The following is a 21,798-nucleotide window of genomic DNA, read 5'->3' on the forward strand; positions in this document are numbered from 1 at the left end:
TGCAGGTGGTGAATGTAAAGAGGTTTATAACCAGATGCGTCAGGAAGACGATTGCCGTTGTACTACTACTACAGCGTTGCACAAAGTTCTCGACCGTGATAGCGCCTTCCCAACACGACCCCGTTACCGTGGAACGCGAGATAAAGCAAACAAAAAAAAACAAAGAAAGCATCTTAGCGTGCTCTGGAAGCTACAACGCGTCCTCCAAGTAGCTAGTTCGCTGCATGGACTGTATGTATTCGGCAAGCTTGAGAAGTTCCCAGCGCTACATACCCCAACACATATAGCATGCGCGCGCTAGCTTTCAGCCCTTCAGCCTTGAGTGAGGGGTCCAGGCGAGCAGCTGTAGTAGTTGGGCGCTTTCTTCCAACGCCGCTCTTCCTTCGTCAGAAGTCCGCTGCAGCGCGAGAACTGGTCGATGTGTTCGTCTCCGCCGTTGTTGCATGTACCCGAGTCGACAGCGCTAAAGAGGAATCAGTAAGTACCCATTCTTTGCTCACATCGCTGAATAACTCACTAGTACAAGTAACAGTCGCAGTTGAAGGCCTTGAATCCGGTAATCTCCTTGTAGTCTTTGACGGGAATACAGCCACCCCATTCAAGACGCTGGTGTACTTTGTTACCAATCCAGGTCTCGGCGCAGATATCTCCTTGAGCGTGACATTCGTCACGTGCGGCGAAGACGCTTGGTGCTTGTGGAGACCAAGGGGCGGCAAGAGTGAGTGAGAGGAAGCCGAATAGGCTGAGGAAAGAGTAAAAGTGATACATGTTGTCGAGGCTGTCAGGTGTTGGTTGTCAGGAAGTAGTGAGTTGTGTCAGCAGGAGCAAGAGTCGATCCGCGACTTCTTATATCAACATCCGGGAATGCGCCAAGCCGGCGTGTGAATCACTCGAGGAATGCGCGAACGTACCCGGTGAAGGCCCGGGCCGCGCCTCCCACGCCGTGGGTCCAAAATGTGCGGGGAACTACAGATTCTCTCTTGTGAAGGGTTGATCAACGCTCGCGTAGATGCGTGTATATTGCCAGTGCATCAATTAATGCACATGTGTGGCGTATCTGGGGGCCGACTCACCTCTTCGAACGTCAGCTCCAACCACTTCAGACCCCACTCGTATCGGGGTCTTTGAGAATACCGTGCCGCGACGATGGATGTTCGCCGGCGCCTGAATGGAGCGTGAATGGGTTCGCAGTCTGTTCTCTTGTTGCGCGTGCGGATGACAACACGATGAAGGTGCCAGGCTGCCGCATTACGAGTTGATTGTAAGCGATCCAGGCTGATGTATCAGTCACGCGAATACATGGAGCCAGAGACAATGACGAAAGAGATGTTTTGTTTTGCTGGGTGAAACATGATTTGGCCTACCAACGCCGTAAACATACATTATCGCTAAGAAGCCACCACTAATGTCAGCACTGACATGCTGATACGATCCCCAAAGATGTGACGAGGGCCATTGACTCTGACCATGTCCGAGTCTGCTATGATGCAATTAACCCAAGGTCGCACACTTGTACCATTTGGGGTTGGGATCCTCGAAGCAGGGTTCTTCACCAGGCTCTCCAGTCGGTCCCTCATACATCGGTGGATCGGTAGCTCCTTTGCAGTCTTCCTCGCTCCTACGAGGTAGTTGTCAGCCACTGTTATCGTCCTGCAGATACACGAGTCCAAACAGTATGTAGTTGCCAGATAGTATTATGGTCTCACGTACGCAGCGTGTCGAACGATACGTATCTCTCAAAGTGTGTTGTACTTACAAGTGAAATGAGCATTCACAGCCCCCAAACAAGCTATAGGCATACGCGTCTTGGTATCCTGGAATTGTGTCGTTGTAGTAGATCGCTGTACACTCGGCTTGGGCTGGAGGGTATGCGGAGATACCGGCATACGCGCTGCTGTTCCGAATGGTAAGAACGTAACCGCAGTTGTATGGCTCGCCGTAGAGTTCTGGAGTGGTCGCTAAAGGAGCTGAAAGTGTTATAGGCAAGCTAGTGAGCAAGCTTGTGAGGAAGGTGGCAAGATACATCTTGGCTTTTGGTGAGTTTCGCTTGGAAGAAGACAATGTATAGAGTTGTTGTTGTTTTGAAGGCGGTTTGATGTGTAGAGTGACAAAGGCTTGAAAGATAAGTGTAAAAGGACTTGAAGATATTTTTGATGTTTGTGTCGGATGTGCTTGCGTTTACTGATGCCTGTAGTAAGAGGATGTGAAGCAGGTCTAAATACCACATGTGAATCGCGATGAGCTCATCTCACCATCTTCGCCAGTGGTAACCGAGCTGTCAAAATGCAAGATCCCGTCATCAGCATGGCTTTGGTACTCCCTCTCTTGCCTATCACGGACGTTGAGCGTCGCACACATATACCGATTCCATGTCACCTTCGCCTTCTTGACGAATGCGCCCACGATGGTGCCCTATCAAGCACGGTAAACACGATCAGGAGCCATATGCGCAATATGTCGGTCAAGCCGAGTTGACGTGTTCGGAAGTAGGAGCAGCCTGACCGCCGAACCGCGCCTCTACGGTGCGACGCTGGAATGTATTCGAGACAGTAGTAGCAGTAGTATGGCGCAATATCTGTGTCGATAACATAGCTTTGGTGTGCTTGGCGCAGTTTGCTACTTCATCTCTGCGAAAGCGCGATCACCGATTGGATATCGGCAGCGGTGAGTATAGCTAGAGGTGTTACTGCAACGGTATGACGAAAGAAAACGACGAGAAGTAGCGCTTGATGCAGTCGTACCAATCCTCTATACGGATGTATTACGAACAAGTTTAGCAGCATCAGTACCGATACAGCTGGAAACGAAAAGCAGTATGTTACAGTGTATGCCGTGTTCTAAATATCCAGGATATGGCGTCGAGAAGAGTGGACATGTGCCATCGCGCATGAACCATGAGCTCGTCGCCAGCAGGTAACATCCCGAGATAGTCCTGTATTTTATCATCTTTGTGGTAACTCGCGCCGATCGATGTCAATAATGCAAGATAGTGCATACCTGTACGGCGGTACAGGCCACGAATGGAGAGCTTGTTTGTATCAGGCTTCGGACGACAACTTGATGCCGAGGAGATCGATGTGGCGTGACGCGCGGATTTGACGGCATAGTAGAGGTGGTCAGGAGACGTGGAAGGAAGACGCATCAATGTTGGGAGACCCTAAAGAGGGGCGACCTTAGCGTCCACGTGACAGCGCGAGATCTCGACGACGCGCCGACCTTGAACATGGCGACAAAGGACCAACATTCCGAGTCCACATCCAACCTAACTTCGACAGCTGCGAGAATGAGCAGAGCAAGCATTGAACAAGCGCTCACGGGGTTAATACCCACATTGAGCGGCCCTCTGCCACCCGAACTGATAGAATTGGCGCTGTCCTTACTCACGCGTTCGCGAAGCGTCGCGACATCCATGAAGCCAGATGAGGAGATCGCACGACCATACGCATGTGCGCAATTAGCATGCGAAAGGTACAAAAACCAGAACTTCATACGCGCATCAGATGCTGACCTCCAAAGGCTAAAGAAACGTCTCAACCTCCCTACCATCGCATCACGACCGCCCTGTCCCCCGCGGATATACAAGAAACTATACAACTACCTCAGCAGCGCACTCCCCGACAGCACAACCCCTCGCGAACCAACAACACCGAGCAAACCAAAAGCCTCAGCCCCCGCATCAGCACGCAACACACCAAAAACGCCGTTGAGCGCGAGGAAAACACCGAGAACCGCAAGGAGGCTTGACGACAACAATGGCGAAGCGCCAGAATGGGTGATGCCTACGATACGCTCCCTGGCTAAAACGTTCGAATACACAAGTTTGATACCGCACGTATACACGGGCGTAGAATCCATCTACCCCCTCCTATCCCGCATGTCCGCCGCCGCCGCCGAGACACCCAGCAAGCGACCGAAACGAACCGCAGCCACGACTTCGTCGTCGGGAGAAGTCAGCGATACCCGGGTACTCAGCTTGATAGTCGTGGTGTTTCTCCTCGTATACTCGCGCATGAAAGACATCGACGTTTCCATACAACAATACAACGAATGGCTGGCCAAAGCAGTGAAGGCCGTTCTGGTCCTCCCCGCTACAAAGGATGTCGAGGATGGCGAGCTACAAGCCAAGATCGAAGAGACGATGAAGATGGCGAAGGAAGAGGGGTGGCTGCAAATGCAGTGGTTCGATAGCGTGAAGCCGCAGGGCGATGGGGAGGAGATGGAAGGTGTAGAGATGGGCGATGGTGCTGCCGCGGCCAAGGCGAATGGTATGGGGCTGAGATCTGGTGGGAGTGATTACATTGGGTTGGGGACGATGATGCAGGACGCTACTGACTATTTGGGAGAGCGCCAGCAGGAGGATTATATGAGTTGGAAGGAGGATATACTAGCAAGGGTGCGGGAACTCGAGGGAGCTGCATAGTTGCAGGATCCGTATTGCAGAATACACCTCACTAAATGTTGATAAGTGTATACTTCCAAAGACGATGCATCCATCCGCCCTACTTATAATTTTGCCGAATACGATACAGATTGGAGCCTTTCCAGGATGCTAGTGTCATACCGCAAGAGATTGGAGCAAGTGCTATTAGATTCTGGGGATATCCGCACCATGTTCTACGTACATGTCTACTCACGCAAAGCCCTCCCTCCCCCTCCAGCCACGCCCGTCCTTCCACACGCCACACCCAGCTCTAGGCCATCATGCTATGTAAGCGAATCAAACTTGTCCCGTTATCCCTGACGCTGACGAGCTTGGAGTCGATATGTCCTGTCTCTCTCTTGACGGCAGCGTCGTCTCCACCAGGCTTTGTCACCTGGTCCTGCGGTACATCTTCAATGGCGAAGAAGATGTGCATATCGAACGCGAGCCTCCGGTTTCTGCTGGGAGACTTCACATTGGTCACAACGGTCACCTTAGAGATACGTTTGATGCCGAGTTCGGCTTTGTGGGTCGTCAGGAAGTATGCTGCCGTCGCGCCGATGGGTGAGGCTGGAGGTAGTCAGTATGATTTCAGGTCGCAGCAGCGACCTGATAATTAGGCCAGGAGGTCGTCAATGGGTTTCCGGACGTTGGACCAACGTTACAAAGAGCAACGTAATCTGCAAAGGGGAGTACGTGGGTGAGGTTACTTACCAATGAGCGCAGTGTATTCCTCAGTCCCAATTGGGAATACAGCACCCGGCCAGGGCGATAACTTTTTAATGCCTTTGTTCTTCATCGCCCGAGCGACCAGGAGACAGGTATCAGGATTGATGACATGGTGAGCGGCGTACATGCGGAAGTTCTTGACATTGGGGTTGTCGCGAACCCAATAGCCCCAGAAGATGTCGGACGCGGTACGAAGTTCGGGCAGCTCTCCGGGGTTTGCTGGCCGACCCCATCCCATGTTACCAAGAACAGCATGGCCTGGACTCTCGATGTTCGTTGCCATGATGCCTCCACCGTTTGCACCGATGTTGACAGTGAACTCGTAGTAACCGCAAGTTGACTGGACTGTGTCAGCTACGTGCTTTCAAAATCAAACAATGCTTGTTCCATCGAATTCTGTGACAGCTATAGGTGCTGTTGGATCGAGTATGACATACCAAGTATTTTTTGCCCGCAACGTAATAATCCTGGTCTTTGCAAGCCATCATACCCCCAAATTGGGGGCGTGGGTCCGGTTCCCGTTCTTCGTCATAGTGTGTAATCTTGAAGCATTCATTGTCCCCACCCAGCCGCTCGCCTTCGTCGTCAAACTTCGGTTGCGAGTTGAGACCGTGGCCTTCAAACGCCGTTTTGAGCCCCTTGGCTTCGAAATCGCCATCCCAGCCCGTGTCAACATCCCCTTCGTGCCAGTACCACAATGGAATCTCAGCTCTGAGCTCGCCGGTCCATTTGCTCGCTGCGGAAGGCGGTTGTCTTGTATCTTTCGAGAGCCATCCGGCGCCTCTGTCGGTGGCGTCCATGAGACACGTCAAGTGATGTCCCTTGTCCAGGTACTTTTGCCATTTAGTGTCATCGGCCCAGTTGCCTGGATTGAAGTCGCCGCCATCGGCACGGGGAGCGAGAGCAGGAGGAGCGAATTCCGGAGCATTGAACTCTGGAGGGCTGAACTGGGGAGGAGCGTCCGAGGAGTCGATACCGAAAGTTCTGGTAATCACGGGACTGTCGATATGTCTACCGATGACCAAGGCGACGAGCGCGATAGCGACGCCTAGAGTACTCCGGGGCCTCATAACTGAAAGTTTTGAGGTGGGTTGTGGGATGTTGCCGAATACCGATGGTGCGCGGTAGACAAGGAAAGAGCGTTTGTCGCCCCGTATACGCTAACCGCACCCAGCGGTGAAGTGAGTGAATCATAGGCAGGCGAGAGAACAGACAGTATTGCTAGCGCGCGCGAACCCCATGCTCCGACGAGACATGATCTAATCCCCAGATCAATGCTCCAGGACGCCTACATCACAACAAAATCCTCCGGAACTACACCCACGAACCTAATGTCGCCGCCACGCATCACTCCTTATACAACTCCGCCGTCCTCACTCTCCCCTCCTCTAGCACCGCCTTCACCATCTCCCCATCCCTCGGAACAAGTCTGACCCCAAAATCCCGCGGAATAGCCACCAGCGCACTCTTAATAGCATTGTAATCCACATAATCCGTATTCGGCGGATTCTGCACACTAGCCTCAATCTTGTACAGACTAAGCAAACGAAACAGCGCGGCGTAGATGAGTTTGCTTGCTATCAAAGCACCGGGGCAAGATCGGGAGCCAGCGCCGAAGGAGAGGTGAGGGAGGTTCGCGTGGGGAGTCGGTGTGTGGAGGGATGATGGGGAGGTCGGGGGTGTGAGCCAGCGTTCGGGGTTGAAGGTTGCGGCGGTGGGACCGAAGTAGTCTGTGTCTACGGACTGTTAGGTCTCTACTCATGTCCTGGAAATGAGCACCATCTTACCATGATTCCCAGCTTGAGCGTTGATCAACACCATCGTCCCCTTCGGTATAACCGCATCGCCCCACCTGACCTCGCTCATCGTCTTACGCGGTAGACTCATGTTACTGACTGTATAGTACCTTCCCGCTTCCTTCACAATCGCGTTCAGATAGGGCACAGTTTCCTTCTCAAAGTCTGCTGCCCACGCTTCCCTCAACGCTGCGTCGTCCGGATACATTTTGCGAATCTCTGCATACGCGCGTTCTTGGTAGATCTGGCCTTCGGGTGTAGACAAAGAACCAATGCAGGATACCAATGTACCGGGTATCGTTTCAAAGCCACCGGAGACGAGGGACAGACAGATGGAGCTCACTTCGACACCTGTAAGGCGGGTCTCTTCGTCTTTGAGGATGGCGGCGCTGATACATGGTTTCTCAGTGCCGTTCTTGATCATCTCGCGGACCTTGTCTAGAAGCTCGTTGAGGTACTTGTCTCGCCGCTCGCGTAGTTCTTTCGAGCGCCGGTTCTTTTCGTTGTTGGGGAGGTATCGCAGGATAGGGACATAATCTTGGTAGTTCTCTGAGGCGGAGCGTAGAAGCGAGATAGCTGAGCCAACTTCAAGGATCTCGCGGAGAAGATCGTCGTATACTGCGTCCATGCGGATGCCATAGCATAATGTGAGGGTGGTGTTGAGGGCGTAGCGCTGAATGTAGGGTCGGATGCTGACTTCGACCTCCCCACTCTTGCTGTCACGACAAAGATCTCGGGCTATGCAGTAGGATTCCAGGTCGAACATGTCGTAGTAATTCTTCATCATACCCTTACTCAAGGTGGTCGATGCAGCCTTGCGTTTGTTCCGACAGCTCTCGTCCCATGGCGAACTTCCGATAGTGAATCCCTGTGTCGATGAGATCAAGCCATGGAAGGTATACAGTTTCGGCCGATCAATCAGTCCCTGCGAGTTTGATACCAGAATCTTCTTGCAATCTTCAAAGGAGTTGACAATCACAGCGCGCGTGTTGCCAAGTCGAATCTGGAAGACCGAGTTGCCATACTGCCGCCACCACTTTTCGCACACTGTCGCATGGTCATCGCCGAGCTGGGTGAGGTGACCTGTAATTGGAAGAGCACCTGGTATCTCTGGTATACCGCGTATGTATGGGATGTCGGTGCCAGTCAGTACCTATGTACCTGTCAACATTGCTGATCATAGCTAAACTCAAATGAAACAAATACCTTGTACGCTACAAATGCAACAGCTGCGATGATTGATGCAACTACTATATGACCAGACGGCATATACCTAGCATGGGGTACGATATCCGGCAGATGCTCCATATTAGAAGTTGGTGCCACGAATCCTTGAAATCAACAGCAAGAGAAGAATTTGTTAGCAAAGCAACGAAACAGTTACTTATAGATGCAATCTTCCAGGTGTGCGAGGGCACTACCGGCATCCAATGCTTTCATGCATGATCGCGAGGGGTGCATTCGGAACCATTCCGAAGATAACGGGCTGCTTATCAGTACAGCTCCCACCTTTGAGTTCATTGGAGACCGCGCAACGCGCCGAAATCGCCTCTTAGCCAATGCAGGAGAAGCCATTATGAGCTCGATATCTCTTTCGCGTACACTTGCCGGATAAAGCTGGTGGATCGATGCAATCCTAGGAGACGCTAACTGGCACCCTCGACTAAGAATGTGCCCAGGGATTCTACGCGATAAGTTTCGACTCAGCCAGAACAAGCAGAGACGTGTGCCTTCAGAATATCATCGATAGTATCACTCATAAGAAATGAGCTGCTTCATACGCGTGTGTGTCGTGGTAGTCAATGACGCGAGTCGAGGACGCCAAAGTCGCGTTGGCCGCTGACTAAGCCAGCTCAGGCATCCTGCCGTTGCGTCATGCAACACGCTCCTACGCGATTCCTCCAACTCCGCGTAACCGTCCTTCTGCCTGAACTCGATTACGCAGCCATGTCTGCCTTACACTCGCAGCACCCCTCTCATCAATGCTATAAAGACGCGCAATCTCGCTTTGATCACCTACTAACACCGCATTAACCCACTCACCACAGCAATAGTTCCATTCCAAACATCCCATCCACCACCACCCAAAATGCCCATCACCGAACTCGCCCTCCTCCACCTCACCCCCGGCACCACGCCCGAATCACCCACCCTCCGCACCAACCTCTCCCACGCGAAAACCGTCCTACAGAACTACACAAACCGCGCTTTCTACTACATGCAGCAAATCTCCGATCCGAGCTGCATCTACGTAGTGGGAGAATGGGACTCGCTAGACCAGCACTTGAACGACTTCATCCCCAGCGCCGAAAACCAAGCACTGCTCGAGAGCCTCAAAGACTACATAACCGTGGATTCCAACCTTGAACATCTCGATGTGCCGAATGCGGAGCTGCCATTGCCGAGAGGGGGGAGGGAGATGGAGAGGGCGAGGAGGGGGGAAGTGGTGTGGAGTATTACTCACTATACTATCAAATCTGGAAACAGAGAGGCTTTCGAAGTTGAGTTCAGGGAGATGAAGGAGAAGTTGGATAGGTTTGCTGGAGAAGGCGGGGTTGGGGGTGGATGGTGTGTTGGGAAGAAGGAGGGAGAAGATGATGTGTTTGTGACGATGTTTTCGTGGAGGAGTGTGGCGGAATATGAACGATTTGGGAAGGGGAAGGAGGGGAGGGTGTCTGCGGTTACGGGGGAGTGTGTTGAGAAGATGGATGTTAGGCATGTCAGGCTGGTGGATATATAAGTAGGTTTGTATGATAAGGGGATGGAAGCGTGGAGATGCCAGGTTGAAGAAGAATCAATATTGGGAATCTTATGAACGGCTTTACTGAACTCAGAGCGAATCTCTTTACTCAAGGAAGGGTACAACCCGTGAACTATACGCGTCTTCTTTACTGAGAAACTATGCATGCGATTCATTCCAATTCATCGCACCTCCTCATTCCATTGCATCGCATCCTCATCAAACATTTTTGTCTACTGCCCCAACAATATCTTCATAGTCTCGACCCCCACCCCCAGCACCTCCTGACTCCTACTCTCCTGCAACACACCTTTCAATTCTTCCACCACACCCCTCTGCTTACAAACGTCCACCCCCTCCTTAACATCCACCACACTCCTCAGACAAACAATCCCGCGGTACCTAATCCCCTCGTCCTCATCGTTGCACAGCCCCACCAACCATTCCACACTCTTATCCTGCTTGAGAAACTCCAGCACCGCAAGATCCACACTCAGCAACATCGCCAGCGCGCCTCCAGCCGCCGATCGTGTCGCAGCATCATCGACATCCGTCATAGCGAGCAGAAGATGGAGTCGGTGTTTCGCCCGCGGTGAGCCGTCTGCGAAGTTTGAAATGCAAACCGGTGAGGCCATGAGGTTACATAGGAGCTCCGTAGCCGCACGCCGGATCATGGTGTTGGAACTAAGCAACAAGTCGTCAACGACTGTGTCGAAAGACTGGCGGATGATATGGTCCTGGGTATTCCGGTCCAGAGAAGCGAGGTTCGTGAGTGCGAGGAGCGCTTCAAAGGCATGCAGTTGCCAGGTTGAAGACTCTGTTCGTGTGAGTTGGCTGAGGAGGGGGCGGATTGCTGATGCGCTGGGGAGTGCGGCGTTGAAAGCGTGAGATGGGTTTATGCTGATGAGGAGCCGGGAGAGGGCTTGCGCTGTTGTGGGGAGGGCGGCGGGAGGGAAGGGCGTGGTGCCGGTTGTTGAGAGGTCGTTGGTCGAGGAGATGTGGTCGTAGATCTGGATGAGAAGTTTTACCGCGCCTTGTTGGGCCATGGTGCCGCGGGACTTTGTGTCTTTGGAGAGGGAGAGCAGGATTAGACTGCTTTGCGTGAGGATGGATGGGGAGCCTTTTTTGCAGACTTGCACCAGCAGGGGGACGACGCCGGCGTCTAGTACGCGTTTGCAGCGTATGGCGACGTCTTCGTCGTTGAGGAGGACGTGGGGGGCCGATGGCTTTTGCACGTTCGCGTAGGCTTTGAGTTGTGCCATGCGCTTTTCCTCCTCGGATTGCAGGGGCAGGTATTGTGTGATGTTGACGAAGATGGTCAGGCCGCCGAATACAATGTTCTTGGGTGAGGAGGGATCACTCATGGTTTCGATGAGGCGTTTGAGGAACTTCGGCGACTTGGAGAGATCTTCTCGTACTTTGGGTTGAAGCGAGGCGTAGGCGAGTCCTTCGACTGAGTCTTGCTTTGAGGATGTGTCACCGCCTATGACCATGGACTTGAAGCTGGCGATTAGGTCGCTTTGGTCTACCTTTTCTGCCCTCACGATTCTTGGTGCATCCTCTGACGGTTGCTCTTCGCCTAGCTTGACGAGGACAAGCGCGGCTAAGTTGGCACGCTTCTTGTTCTGGCTTTCTGCGACCACGTCCTCCAGCCATTCTCGGCAGTTTTTGCTGATCGCCTCTCGACAGTTCTTGTCGACACAGGCAGCGCTGATTAACTCTAGAGTGGCCTGCTCAAGGTTGTGCGACTTCTTGCTCTGGACTCTTGACACCAACGTGCTGACAAAGCCATCTGTGAGAAAGAGCGCAGCAGCAGCTGTGACAGCGACGGGAAAGATGGCCGCAGCCGCCGAAAAGGCGATAACCAGATCGTTCGCTTCCCCCTTCTTCGTCCTGTGCGTAACAAACTTCGAGATCAACTCGCTAGCAGTCTCAGGCGCAAGCTCAAACAACTTGATACTCGCAAGAGTAGCCTGACTACGCAGACTAGCAGGAAGTCGAATATCGAGCGAAGTGAGGATAACATCGAAACTGTCCGCATCAATAATTCCCTTGAGATGCTCCGCGTAATGAGCAAGCAGCTGCGCGATCCCCTTCATCGCACGCTCAGGATGCTCAAGCGCCTCCTCCATCATCATCGCCAAACTGAGCATGAAGATATATCTATGCCCCGTCTTGAAAGATTCGTCGTCGGGCCAAACCGCCCGGTTGAGACAGACTTTGAGTAAGCCGTCGATGGAGTCGTCGCCCCGCTCGAACATCTCGTAGTAGATGCGTGTCGGCTGCTCGCGGATGGCTTTGGCGACCCACATCTGGGCTCCGGGGTTCTGGAGTAGTTCGCCTGAGACCTGGTCGAGGATGTCGTCTTCGCCTTTGAAGTCGAAGAGGATGGCCATTGCTTGTTCTGCTTCGTCCTGCTTCAGGCCATGGGTCCGGATTGCTTTAAGCGCCTTTTCGCCATCGTGTTCGTCTTTGCTGCGGACCCAGGCTCGACAGTGGCTCAGTAGTTCGCTCTTTCCCTCCTCTTCTTTCAGTGCAAGCCATGCCTCTTTGATCCGCGGATGCTCGGGTGCGATCGTACTAGCTTCACGCAGGTACCGAGCTGCGACGGTTAAATCGCCTAATTTGGTGCTCTCACTTGCCTTCTCGGCAAGTTGCACCGCTCTGTCTTCGTCGGATGTGGAAGACATCGTTGATTGTATGATGGAAGAAGGTCACTCTAACGTGGTGACCTTTGGAGTTCAGGGATGCCCACGTGTCACGGGGCCTGGATCGATTTGATGGAAGACGCACGGGCCTCTGCGGAGCTGTTTTGTGGAGCGCGGGGAGGTTGATCATTCCTACAGCAGGAGCAACCTTGAAACTTCCCTTTTGATAGCACACCAGCTCTATGTGCTTATAGATCCTAGATGTGCTCTGTATGCAAACCTGATGTTACCAAATTCAGCCCTGGAGCTTCCAACAGCTATGTCAAATTATCTTCTTCTTGTATTCGCACTCGTGTCGTAACGATTCGCTCGCAATGATGACTGTGAGTCGTACTTTGGGCCATGGACGTCAAGGTATCGTCACTGCATCAAAATGCGTCCAGAAGGTAGTATGCAAAGACTATTCTTGATTACCAAATGCACCTCATCCCGTCATTAAAAGATCTAATCCTCGCTTTCCCGCAGTGAAGCGTGCGAGGTCCAACAATATATACCTACGCCTAGAAGATGCTCAAGTATAAATGCTTCGCGAACGGGAAACAATGAGACCGACCACTCCGAAATGATCATACAAAAACGCCATGCCAAAACGCTATGCAAAACGTGCGCCAATTCCAAGACCTCCCTTCCATGTCCCCGCAACTCCATGCTCACATGTTCTAATGCACCACCACCCTACTTCCCCTCATCAACCGCCGTATCCGCCCTCTTCCTCTGAATAACGCCCAAAAACAACAACCTCTCCCAAACATCATCCTTAACCAGCACCCTCGTCTTATCAAACGGCAGCCCATCCAGCTCCCTCAGACTCCTACAAAGATTCGCCAACATCATCTCAGTAACTCGACGCCTAATCCGGGTCTCATAGTCCAATCGCTGCAGGTGCTGGACATCGGCTTCGACTTCGCCCTCAGGCAGTACAAAGCGGTTGGTGAGTTGCTCGTCGGAGGGTTTCTGCCGGAGAGACAGGATGCGGTTTTCGCACGTGGGGGCGTAGAAGCGGAGGGTGAGGGGGTTGTCGCGCCAGTCGAGGGTGGAGAGCGTGGGGAGCTTGCCGAGGACCATGGCGTTGGCGCGGAGGCGCTCGAGTTTGTTGCCGGCGAGGAGGAGGGTGCTGAGGCGCTTGATGTTGAGGAGGGGGCGGAGGTCGGTGAGTGAGTTGAAGTTGAGGTTTATGGAGCGGATGTTGGGGGTTAGCTGTCCGAAGTTGTCGGGGAGTTCTTTGAGGCCCATGGAGGCGAGTTCTAGGCGTTGGAGACTTAGTAGGTGTGAAGATATCTGTAGGCCGTAGGTTGGGTTGAGGGAGAGATAGAGGTTGCGGACTTCGGTGTTTCGGACTAGGTTGCTTGCGCACATCTCCATGTCGGATTCCGAGTTTAGGATTTGTTCGCGGGCGGAGAAGGTACGGAGGTGGCGGAGATGTTCTAGTCCAGATACTTGCGTCAGGCAGTTGCCGTCGACGTAGAGAGATTCAAGTTTGGGGAAGTACTGGTCGACGTCAAGGAGTGTTGTTCCGTTTCGGCACATACGGATCGAGCGCAGGAATCTGCATGGCTTCAGAGGCCCATCAAGAAGGGGGAACTCCTCGATTTCGTTGTCATCTTCTGAGAGTCAGTATTGGTCGAATGGTATAGCAAGGAAAGACATACCAAGGTTGAGATGCTGAAGCTGAGGTAGGCAATGCAGATTCCGCACTTCAACTAAACGATTCTTGCGCATATCCAGGTCTGTGAGGGATTTGCTATCGCACGGATCAGCAGGGAACAAGGCATGTTCAAGTTCATATACTTACAGATCCGTTCGGGTGAAGTCAACCATGTCGATCTCGTTACCACGAACACTCAACTCCATCAGACCATCGAGGTGTAGGATGCCTTGGAGTGATTTAATCTTGTTGTTATCGGCCTTGAGTATGCGGAGATGCACAAGCTCAGCGAGACCATCAAGCCTATCGATGTCGTTGCCGGAGATGTCAAGGTGCTGAAGGTTGACGAGGGTCGTCCAGGAAGTAAGTCCGTTCAGGCAGTTGTTTTGTACTTGTAGTCGCCGCATGGTGTAGGGGATGCCCTCAACCTGATTGATCTTGTTGTCAGAAATATCAAGTTCTTCGAGTGAGTAGCAGAGCTCATCAAGGCGGTGTACGCTATTGAGATCCTTCTTCCGGAGGTTGACGCTGCGAAGATCCTCCCAGTACGGCTCATCAGGCTCAACATCTTGCAGCGCCTTGACGAGCTCCGCAGTACCCTGTGCATAGCGGTCTTCCAGAGCCTTGGAAAACCGACTTCCGTTGTGCTTTACGACGACTCGATCCGGAAGGTCAAACTCGTCGATCTGGTTGAGGGTGAATTCGGGGAGATCGCTGAGCATGAATGTAACATCCTTGACAGGTGATGACGGTGCGGCCACAAGTGTGTCTCGTCGTTCGTGTCTGAGCGGAGGCGCGACGTTCATTGATAGCTGCATTCGATAGTTCTTTGATGGGGCATCGTCCAGAATTGACAGATCGCCATCTCCGTTGAAAACTGGCAAACGACTGGGCCGCCCATGCGACACAGTCCGGGTACCGTTCGTCTGTTCCCAAGCAGATTGTTTCCTTTCTGACTTCTGCTGCGCACTTGATGGTCCCCATTTGTTTTGGCGGCGCTGTGGTGGTGCGCTTTCGGAATGCTGGTCCCGCGTAGGAGCCTCGTGCTCAGCGATCGAAATAGTAACATTGCGCACTCGCGGACGTTGCACACTTGCAGGAGCATGATCTCTTCCTTCAAAGTACTGGATCTCGTGTTCGATACCATCTTCCTCTGACTCCGGTATGGCATACGTTGTAGGCGCATGGGGCATCTTGTGTGTACTGTAGTTTCGAGGAGCTTGCGTGCTCCAAGAAGTGGCCCGTGTGTCAGTCTTGGGGAAGCTCCACCCGAAGTTGGAGGCCTTGGAAGGCGCCGAGCTTGTATCTGTGTAAGCGACACCTTTGCCTTCACGGGTCACAGGGCGTGACTCTTCTTCGGCTCCAGGTCTTTCCGTGTCCTCAAGTATGGTTTCTGCCGTAGGTTGAAGGCGAACTGGAGAGCCTGCTTTGTTGTCCTGCTCATGGGTGTCTTCCACTGTCAGATCGGGAATGTTGCCAAATGGATCGTCTTCGCTTGCGTTCATACCACTTGGCTCATCCTCTAGTAGGTGCTTTTGTCTGGAAGGGCTCTTCTGACGGACCCATATATTCTTGTCGCGATCAAAGCTCATTCCGGCTACCTGCTGAGGGATCAAATGCGCGACCGCTTCGGGTGCAAGGGTCGCGACACACTCGGAACGGCGTGATGCATTTGTGACAATTGTGTTTCCAAACGACGAAGCTGTGGATAGAAGCGTGTTATTCCCGCGAGGCTGGGAGCTGGGTCGCTCGTCGCTATCGGCCCGGTGCCTATTGGGATTGTCGGTGATCCGGATATCATCTTGCTCAACCACTACACTTTCGTCTTCCGGTGTCGCAGATCCTCTCAAACGTGATACTCGTATGGAATTGACTGAAGAGTTCAGGAATGTGTCGTTCTCGTGTTCTTGATATTTGCGGAGGTGGTCCATGATATCAGCATCCATGTGTTGCGTTCTTTGGTCCTGCCAGGAAGACTGCCGACCCTCTTTGCTTGGGGGCCTTTCAAATGTCAACATACTAGAAGGATCATCGTTGACCTCCTCGAGCAGTTGCGTCTCGGCTTCCGTCTCCTCAAGGCTTCCCAGACCGCTAGTTGGTCTGCCCTTGGTACGGATGAAGTCCATAATCTTGAGCGCTTCGTCGAGGAAATCCTGTGTTGTGACAGATCGTTTGCGGTTTTTATCGCGTATGTTGGGCTTTCTCTTCAAGGTAAAAGCGGCAATCTGATTGGCAACCGCCTTTGCTCGGTCTCGCTCCGAGTCAGTATCTGACATGATTGACGAGTCTAGGTGTTCGCGGATGGTGTTGAGCTTCGGCGACGAGAGGATGAATGCTTCAGTAGCTTCCATAATCTCTGCTTGTATCTCCTCTCTCCTGCGTTGACTAGGCGTAGGGTTCCGAGGTCTCAAAATGTGTCTGCGGGCCAGTGTTTCGGAATCGGCAATCTTCTTCGAAGGGTCTTGGCCAGCTTCCTGTCGTGTACGTCCAACAACGGCTTGTATGGCTGCGTGCGAGCGTTGTACTGTGCCCTGCTCAGTATCACTAGCCGCGTTCTCGTCGTCTTCATCCTCATCCACCGCGGTTATCGTCCTTCTACGCTTCGGCGTCGGGTTCTTGAAAGGGGATGTCGGACCTCTCTTCCCATCTGCGTACTCGTGCACGATTTCCGAGAAAGATTCCGGCTCTGTCTCAGAGACCTTTCGATGTGGTACGAATTTTGGCCGGCTAGCACTAACATTCCTAGAAGAATTCCTTGTATGGCTAGACAGGTGCCTCTTAGCCTTTGAAGGTTCCACTTTGCCTGGTGATTCGTCGAGCTGGAACTTGAAGGGTGGACGACTGCCAGGGGGTGCGATGTCTGAAGAAGGCGAAGCGTCGGGTGCGCTATCGTCGTGTGCATCGTAGTCATCGTCGGAACATATCGCCGAATAATCGCCGGAGTACTCGTATTGGTTCAGTTGACCCTGACCGAAAGACACAACTCTGGAGGGTAGCTGTGACTTATCCTGGTCGGGGTTCTGGAAGCTTTTCTCTTCTACCGAAGTCAATCTCGATTTGTTCGACGCCGCCTTGGTTGACTCTATCGTGCCCTCCTTGACACTTGAGGCTTTCACGCTGGAAGCCTTCTCGGACTTGTACTCCAACTGACTAAGTCGTCGCTGTATCCGGTTGCTTGTGAATGTGTCGTGGGCGTCGAAAAGTTTCAGAGGACTTCCAGAGCCCTTTGCGCGATCCGGGCTGAGGAACTGTTCGCGCCGACGATGTGGAGTCGTTGGGTTGTTGGTCTTCAATGCTGGGGGAGGAGTAGGGTGCTTCGCGGTGGTACTAGACTGGGCTGTGCCAGCACGGCTGCTAGACGGTCGCGCCCCAGCTATTCTTTCCGGCGATGGGCTGAGTGGTTTCCGGTGGAATGATCCGTCTCTAGAGTATCCGCCTCTTCGGAGCTCCACATTGCGATGGACCTCGCCCATGTCTGGGGTACCGGCGGGGAGGCCTTCGGGTAGCGACTCGTCCTGTAGCCTGGCGAAGGATGAATCCTCGCGACTGTGTCCCAGAGCACTCTCCTCGTGCTCAGTCTCGTACTGTTCTGGCGGCGGCGATCCAATCTGGCGTAGGCGGTTGGCAAGCTCGGATCCTCGAAAGTTGGGAGCAGGCTTGGCGGCCTGGCTGACCTTCATGTTGGCGGTCATGGTGAGATAGACCGGACTGAAGTTCTCGTTCTCGTATTCTATCTGGCCGCTGACGGTTCGAACAGGATCGCTGGGTGGTGGCATGAGGTTTGTGGTGCATTCTGACGATCCCTCTTCGTGTACTGTTCCGTCCTGAGAAGGTCCCTCTTGGTCTATTTGTTGTTGTTGGTCGTCTTGTTCCGTCTGTTGCGCGTTGGGTCGCGATTTGGGCCATGGCGGCGGGCTCGACGGCAGCGGCACGGCACTGAGGCCCTTCAGCAGCCCGAGCCTGCGCTTTGGCTGGGCAGAGTCGTCTGATGCGCCTGCAGCCGGCCGCTGGAAGATGTTCTCGAGGCCTGTGGGGCCGAACAGGTCGGTCTGGTTGCCGTAGCCGACTTCGCCGTTGACGAGCCTGCGTCTCCACTCGGGCGTGTCCTGGGATCCTGGCTCTTTCGTGGGTGATCTCGCGACCGTGTGATGCGCTACTGTTCCGAATTGCATGCCGGAGCCTTGCGACATGGAAAAGGACGAATACGAGGCGCGACGCGGGGGCTCGACGTGTGACGCGTTGGGCGACGACGGGGCGGGGGGCACGTTGATGTCGCTGAGGCTGCGCTCGAGGAGGGCATTACGCTGCTTGGGCGGGCGCAGCTCTTTCGCGATGCTGCGCACCTGGATCTCGGAGAAGGAGCCTGACGACTGCCGCATGCGGGGAAGGCGGCTGCGGGCTTTGGCCGACGCGCTCTGGGGCGTTTTCGTCGCGGGCGGGCTCTGGGCATTGTGGGCGCCTGTGTCGGGCGAGGGCTGGTCAACCCACTCCTCAGACAGGCCCTCGAGGTAGGCGAGGGTGTTGGCCATGGTGGTGGTGGTGGATGTCTCGCGTAGGCCGGGTGGCCGTGATGTCTCGGGAGGGCGACGCTGAAGATGCGGTGAGAGGGAAACTTGTTGGCGAGTCCCCATGCGCGTCGAAAGAATGCTATGCTAGCGCAAACGGCATTGCTTCTGCAGCAGCGGCTTCAATGGCGCAAGAGTGGTGCTGCAACGCGTCGCCGAGTCGTGCTGACTTGTTTATCGATATCCTCCAGGGCTAGCATCTACTATGACATCTCGTCCCGACTGCACGGCCATAATGAGTGCGCTAACTCGTCATCACCACGGCAACCACATCGATCTCCCGCCTCGCGACAATGCGCCGACGAGGCCTATCCCGATAATCCAGAGCACTAGGCCACCCCAAAAAACGGCTATTCCTGCTCGGCGGCGTAGCAGATCCTCCACAGCTGTCTTGGCGATGTCCTTCGCTTGACACCCGAGCTCCTCCAGGCCTTGTTCTATTTACGCCGCGTGGCAGCCACGATACACACACGCCGCCCGAACATGCGATCCGACCTGGCCCCACCTATTTCTACCACATCGTCACCACTACGCATATAATACTGTCACATGTTGGGACTATAGTTGAAGAGGCTGCATGAACAAAAGAGGGCCCTTGGATCGTGCCCTTCAGAGCGATGCCGCCGAGCTTGCATCCTCACTTGAAGCGGGGACTGGACTTTGACGCCTTCCATGTCGACCCCGAAGACCTCATCGAAGAACCACCGGCGGAGTACGAAGACCCTGCGCATAGGGCAGCAAAGCGACGCAGAATCGAGGCCATTGCATCCCGATACCTACGCGGCCGACCGCCCGTCATAATCACAGCCGCGCTGAGAGGGCCCTTCGACAATGGCTGGAAGAACCCGTGGACGAAGCCCATAGTAGAGAAGCGGAGGGTATCGGGCAAGAATAATGCAGTAGCGTGCACAAAGAACGCCAATAGCAAGAAGGTCGCGGTCGGTCGCAACACCACCAAACGTAGGAGCAGCTCAAGGCTGAATGGAGGCAACGGCCAGGACGTCGTGGAAGATGTTGCGCCCCGGCTGGCGTCACCGGAAACGTCTAGAGCTGCCAGGGATGAGTTGAACCACCGCGAACACGACGATAGCCTCGACGAAATCGAAGTCCCGCCCGCGACAGCACCCTTACCCGACGATGATGACGCACCCGGTACCGCAGAGCCCTTCAGTACAAACACGAACAATTGCGTACAAAATCGCTCCCCCATGACCAACCCGTTCTGGTTGCGCCGCCCTGAGTCAGCACGAGTCGACATGCGCAAGGCTTCGAATAGGAACACGGACACGTCTCCATCGCGGTCGCGGTCGCGGAATGTCACCTCACAAACACAAACACAAACGTTGTCAGAACTGCGACTCAGCCTGCCAAAAGCGCCCATCCAGGCTCAGAGGTCAGCTCCCGAGACTTCAGCTCAGGAGGAGTGGAGATCAAGTGCCTCAGCTTCGATGGTCATCTCATCGCCGGCCAAGAATGCTGATACACCTGGTCGAGCTCAGTCTGAACCAACTGCAAGCCCACCACGGTCGCAGCGGACCATACCGATCGTCACTTCTTCAATGGACAGTCAAGGAAGGCCGACAAGACAAGACGTACAACAGTCTGCAGAACTTCTTGGCCGCCAAGCACCTGCATCGATATCAAAAGGACAGCCACGGCGCTCCAGTCGTCGAAATACGCAAGATGCGCCCACGCCTACAGATGCACAGCATGGTCCCGTGAACTCGCCTTTGCCGGCTTCTTCAACTGGCAAACCCCGTAAAAAGGCCAAGCTGAAGCCGAGAGTAGTGAATTTCGACTCATCGCCAGAGAAGATTCCTTCTGCCAAGAAGTCATGTGCAGAATACGTCATCCACAACGAGGCCGACGATGAGCTGCAGGTGGATCCAACAGAGGCAGTTGTGGTCGATGTACAAGCGTCTCCACAAGTCGAAGGAGATGCCAGTGTGATCCAGAATGAAAACTCTGAACTGTGCACGAGTCGGTCTAGTCGAGACTCTGACTGGTCTACACAAGCCGCCATGATGCGAGCTCAGCTTGAGTTCCAGCAAAGCACCTTCCCCATGATGTCCCCGGAGGTTCTCCAATTGGACTCGCAAACCTCACTTCTTGATACACCCCGTCCCATACTAGCCGCAGCCAGTGCAGCCGTTACACCTCTTTCTGCCTTCACTGTCCAGCGAGACGAGCCACTTGCACCCGAGACTATTCTCCAAGCTCCACCGATCAGCACGCAAGACCTCTTCGGCGCAGTGTCTCCGTTCGCATTTAGTACCGTGAAAAAGAAGCCGGAAGAAACGCAAAGAAGCAACTTGAGGTTCGCTTTCAGCCCTAGTGATGGGGTACTGAGAGCTGACGCGGTCGCTAAGAGCCCCACTCCTACTGCTGAGCGGGTCCCGCTGAAGAACAAGGACAACATCACGTCGTTTTGGAGCTTCACCACGGACAAAGCTTCCCAAATATCTCACGGATCCTTTGGTGACAGGTCGAAAGGGGGATTGAATGAGGTCGGATTTCCAGCGCTGAACATCGACACGTCACTTGGCGACTTCGGCCCTACCGGTAGTCTGGATTTCACAGATCGCTTTCTTCGCAATATAAACGACACTTGAATACTATGACAAAGAACCAAGATCATTTCTGCACGCAGCGCACTCCTGGTAGGAGCACCGCGGAAGCATCGGCATAGCTACGTGCTACGAGTGGCTCTGAGCGCCGTGGCACTTGAATATTGCCAGAGAGAAGCATTCTGTACCGGTATCACAGCGACGTGCAGCGATAGTCACGTAAGGATGCAGCAGGCGGTGAGAGGCCACGTTCTCGAGTGATTGGCCGTCGACACCTGTCGCCCATGCACAGTCGATGCAAGCAGCAGACCTTGGGGGAGCACGGATTGATATCGGCGAAAGGGGGTGAGGCAATCGCGATGGGACGGTATAGCCGGTACCGCATAGTTTGGATACGGGCCTTTGCACGGCCACGCTGGGGAGGGCGCGGAGGCGGGAGGAAGTCTAGCTTGTGTCACGGTGCTTGGGAAATTGACAGTGGTGTCCAAATAACGTGCAAAGTGAAGCGGTAGCGAACCTCTGCGCCCTATCGTGACAGCATGTGTCGTGGGTTGTAGCGTCAACGTTGTGCTGCTAGTGCTGTCCGTGAACCGATATCGTCTGCGTGCACAGACGCTCCTTCCTCGTC

The 21,798-nt window shown here is 53.9% G+C and overlaps 7 protein-coding genes across 7 annotated transcripts; 3 read left to right on the top strand and 4 right to left on the bottom strand.

Moving 5' to 3' along the window:
* Positions 1 to 3,409: 3,409 nt before the first annotated feature.
* On the top strand, positions 3,410 to 4,420 carry J4E84_008918 (uncharacterized protein; the record flags this gene model as incomplete). Its single annotated transcript, XM_049391485.1, has 1 exon — positions 3,410 to 4,420. The coding sequence occupies one exon, from the start codon at positions 3,410 to 3,412 to the stop codon at positions 4,418 to 4,420; it is 1,011 nt and encodes a 336-aa protein (XP_049240889.1).
* A 271-nt stretch (positions 4,421 to 4,691) lies between these two features.
* On the bottom strand, positions 4,692 to 6,219 carry J4E84_008919 (uncharacterized protein; the record flags this gene model as incomplete). The annotated part of the gene is made up of 3 exons (XM_049391486.1): positions 4,692 to 4,990; positions 5,135 to 5,489; positions 5,587 to 6,219. 3 exons carry the CDS (start codon positions 6,217 to 6,219, stop codon positions 4,692 to 4,694), a joined length of 1,287 nt encoding a protein of 428 aa, XP_049240890.1.
* A 277-nt stretch (positions 6,220 to 6,496) lies between these two features.
* Positions 6,497 to 8,253, bottom strand: J4E84_008920 (uncharacterized protein; the record flags this gene model as incomplete). Its single annotated transcript, XM_049391487.1, has 3 exons — positions 6,497 to 6,885; positions 6,937 to 8,098; positions 8,152 to 8,253. The coding sequence occupies 3 exons, from the start codon at positions 8,251 to 8,253 to the stop codon at positions 6,497 to 6,499; spliced, it is 1,653 nt and encodes a 550-aa protein (XP_049240891.1).
* Positions 8,254 to 9,034: 781 nt separating this feature from the next.
* Positions 9,035 to 9,685, top strand: J4E84_008921 (uncharacterized protein; the record flags this gene model as incomplete). Its single annotated transcript, XM_049391488.1, has 1 exon — positions 9,035 to 9,685. One exon carries the CDS (start codon positions 9,035 to 9,037, stop codon positions 9,683 to 9,685), a length of 651 nt encoding a protein of 216 aa, XP_049240892.1.
* A 233-nt stretch (positions 9,686 to 9,918) lies between these two features.
* On the bottom strand, positions 9,919 to 12,375 carry J4E84_008922 (uncharacterized protein; the record flags this gene model as incomplete). The annotated part of the gene is made up of 1 exon (XM_049391489.1): positions 9,919 to 12,375. The coding sequence occupies one exon, from the start codon at positions 12,373 to 12,375 to the stop codon at positions 9,919 to 9,921; it is 2,457 nt and encodes an 818-aa protein (XP_049240893.1).
* Positions 12,376 to 13,068: 693 nt separating this feature from the next.
* On the bottom strand, positions 13,069 to 18,567 carry J4E84_008923 (uncharacterized protein; the record flags this gene model as incomplete). The annotated part of the gene is made up of 3 exons (XM_049391490.1): positions 13,069 to 13,994; positions 14,043 to 14,134; positions 14,186 to 18,567. 3 exons carry the CDS (start codon positions 18,565 to 18,567, stop codon positions 13,069 to 13,071), a joined length of 5,400 nt encoding a protein of 1,799 aa, XP_049240894.1.
* A 653-nt stretch (positions 18,568 to 19,220) lies between these two features.
* Positions 19,221 to 21,215, top strand: J4E84_008924 (uncharacterized protein; the record flags this gene model as incomplete). The annotated part of the gene is made up of 1 exon (XM_049391491.1): positions 19,221 to 21,215. One exon carries the CDS (start codon positions 19,221 to 19,223, stop codon positions 21,213 to 21,215), a length of 1,995 nt encoding a protein of 664 aa, XP_049240895.1.
* Between the last annotated feature and the right edge of the window lie 583 nt (positions 21,216 to 21,798).

The sequence above is a fragment of the Alternaria hordeiaustralica genome (assembly GCF_023758085.1).
Source record: "Alternaria hordeiaustralica strain BMP 2776 chromosome Unknown scaffold_24, whole genome shotgun sequence".
NCBI classification, from domain to species: domain Eukaryota; kingdom Fungi; phylum Ascomycota; class Dothideomycetes; order Pleosporales; family Pleosporaceae; genus Alternaria; species Alternaria hordeiaustralica.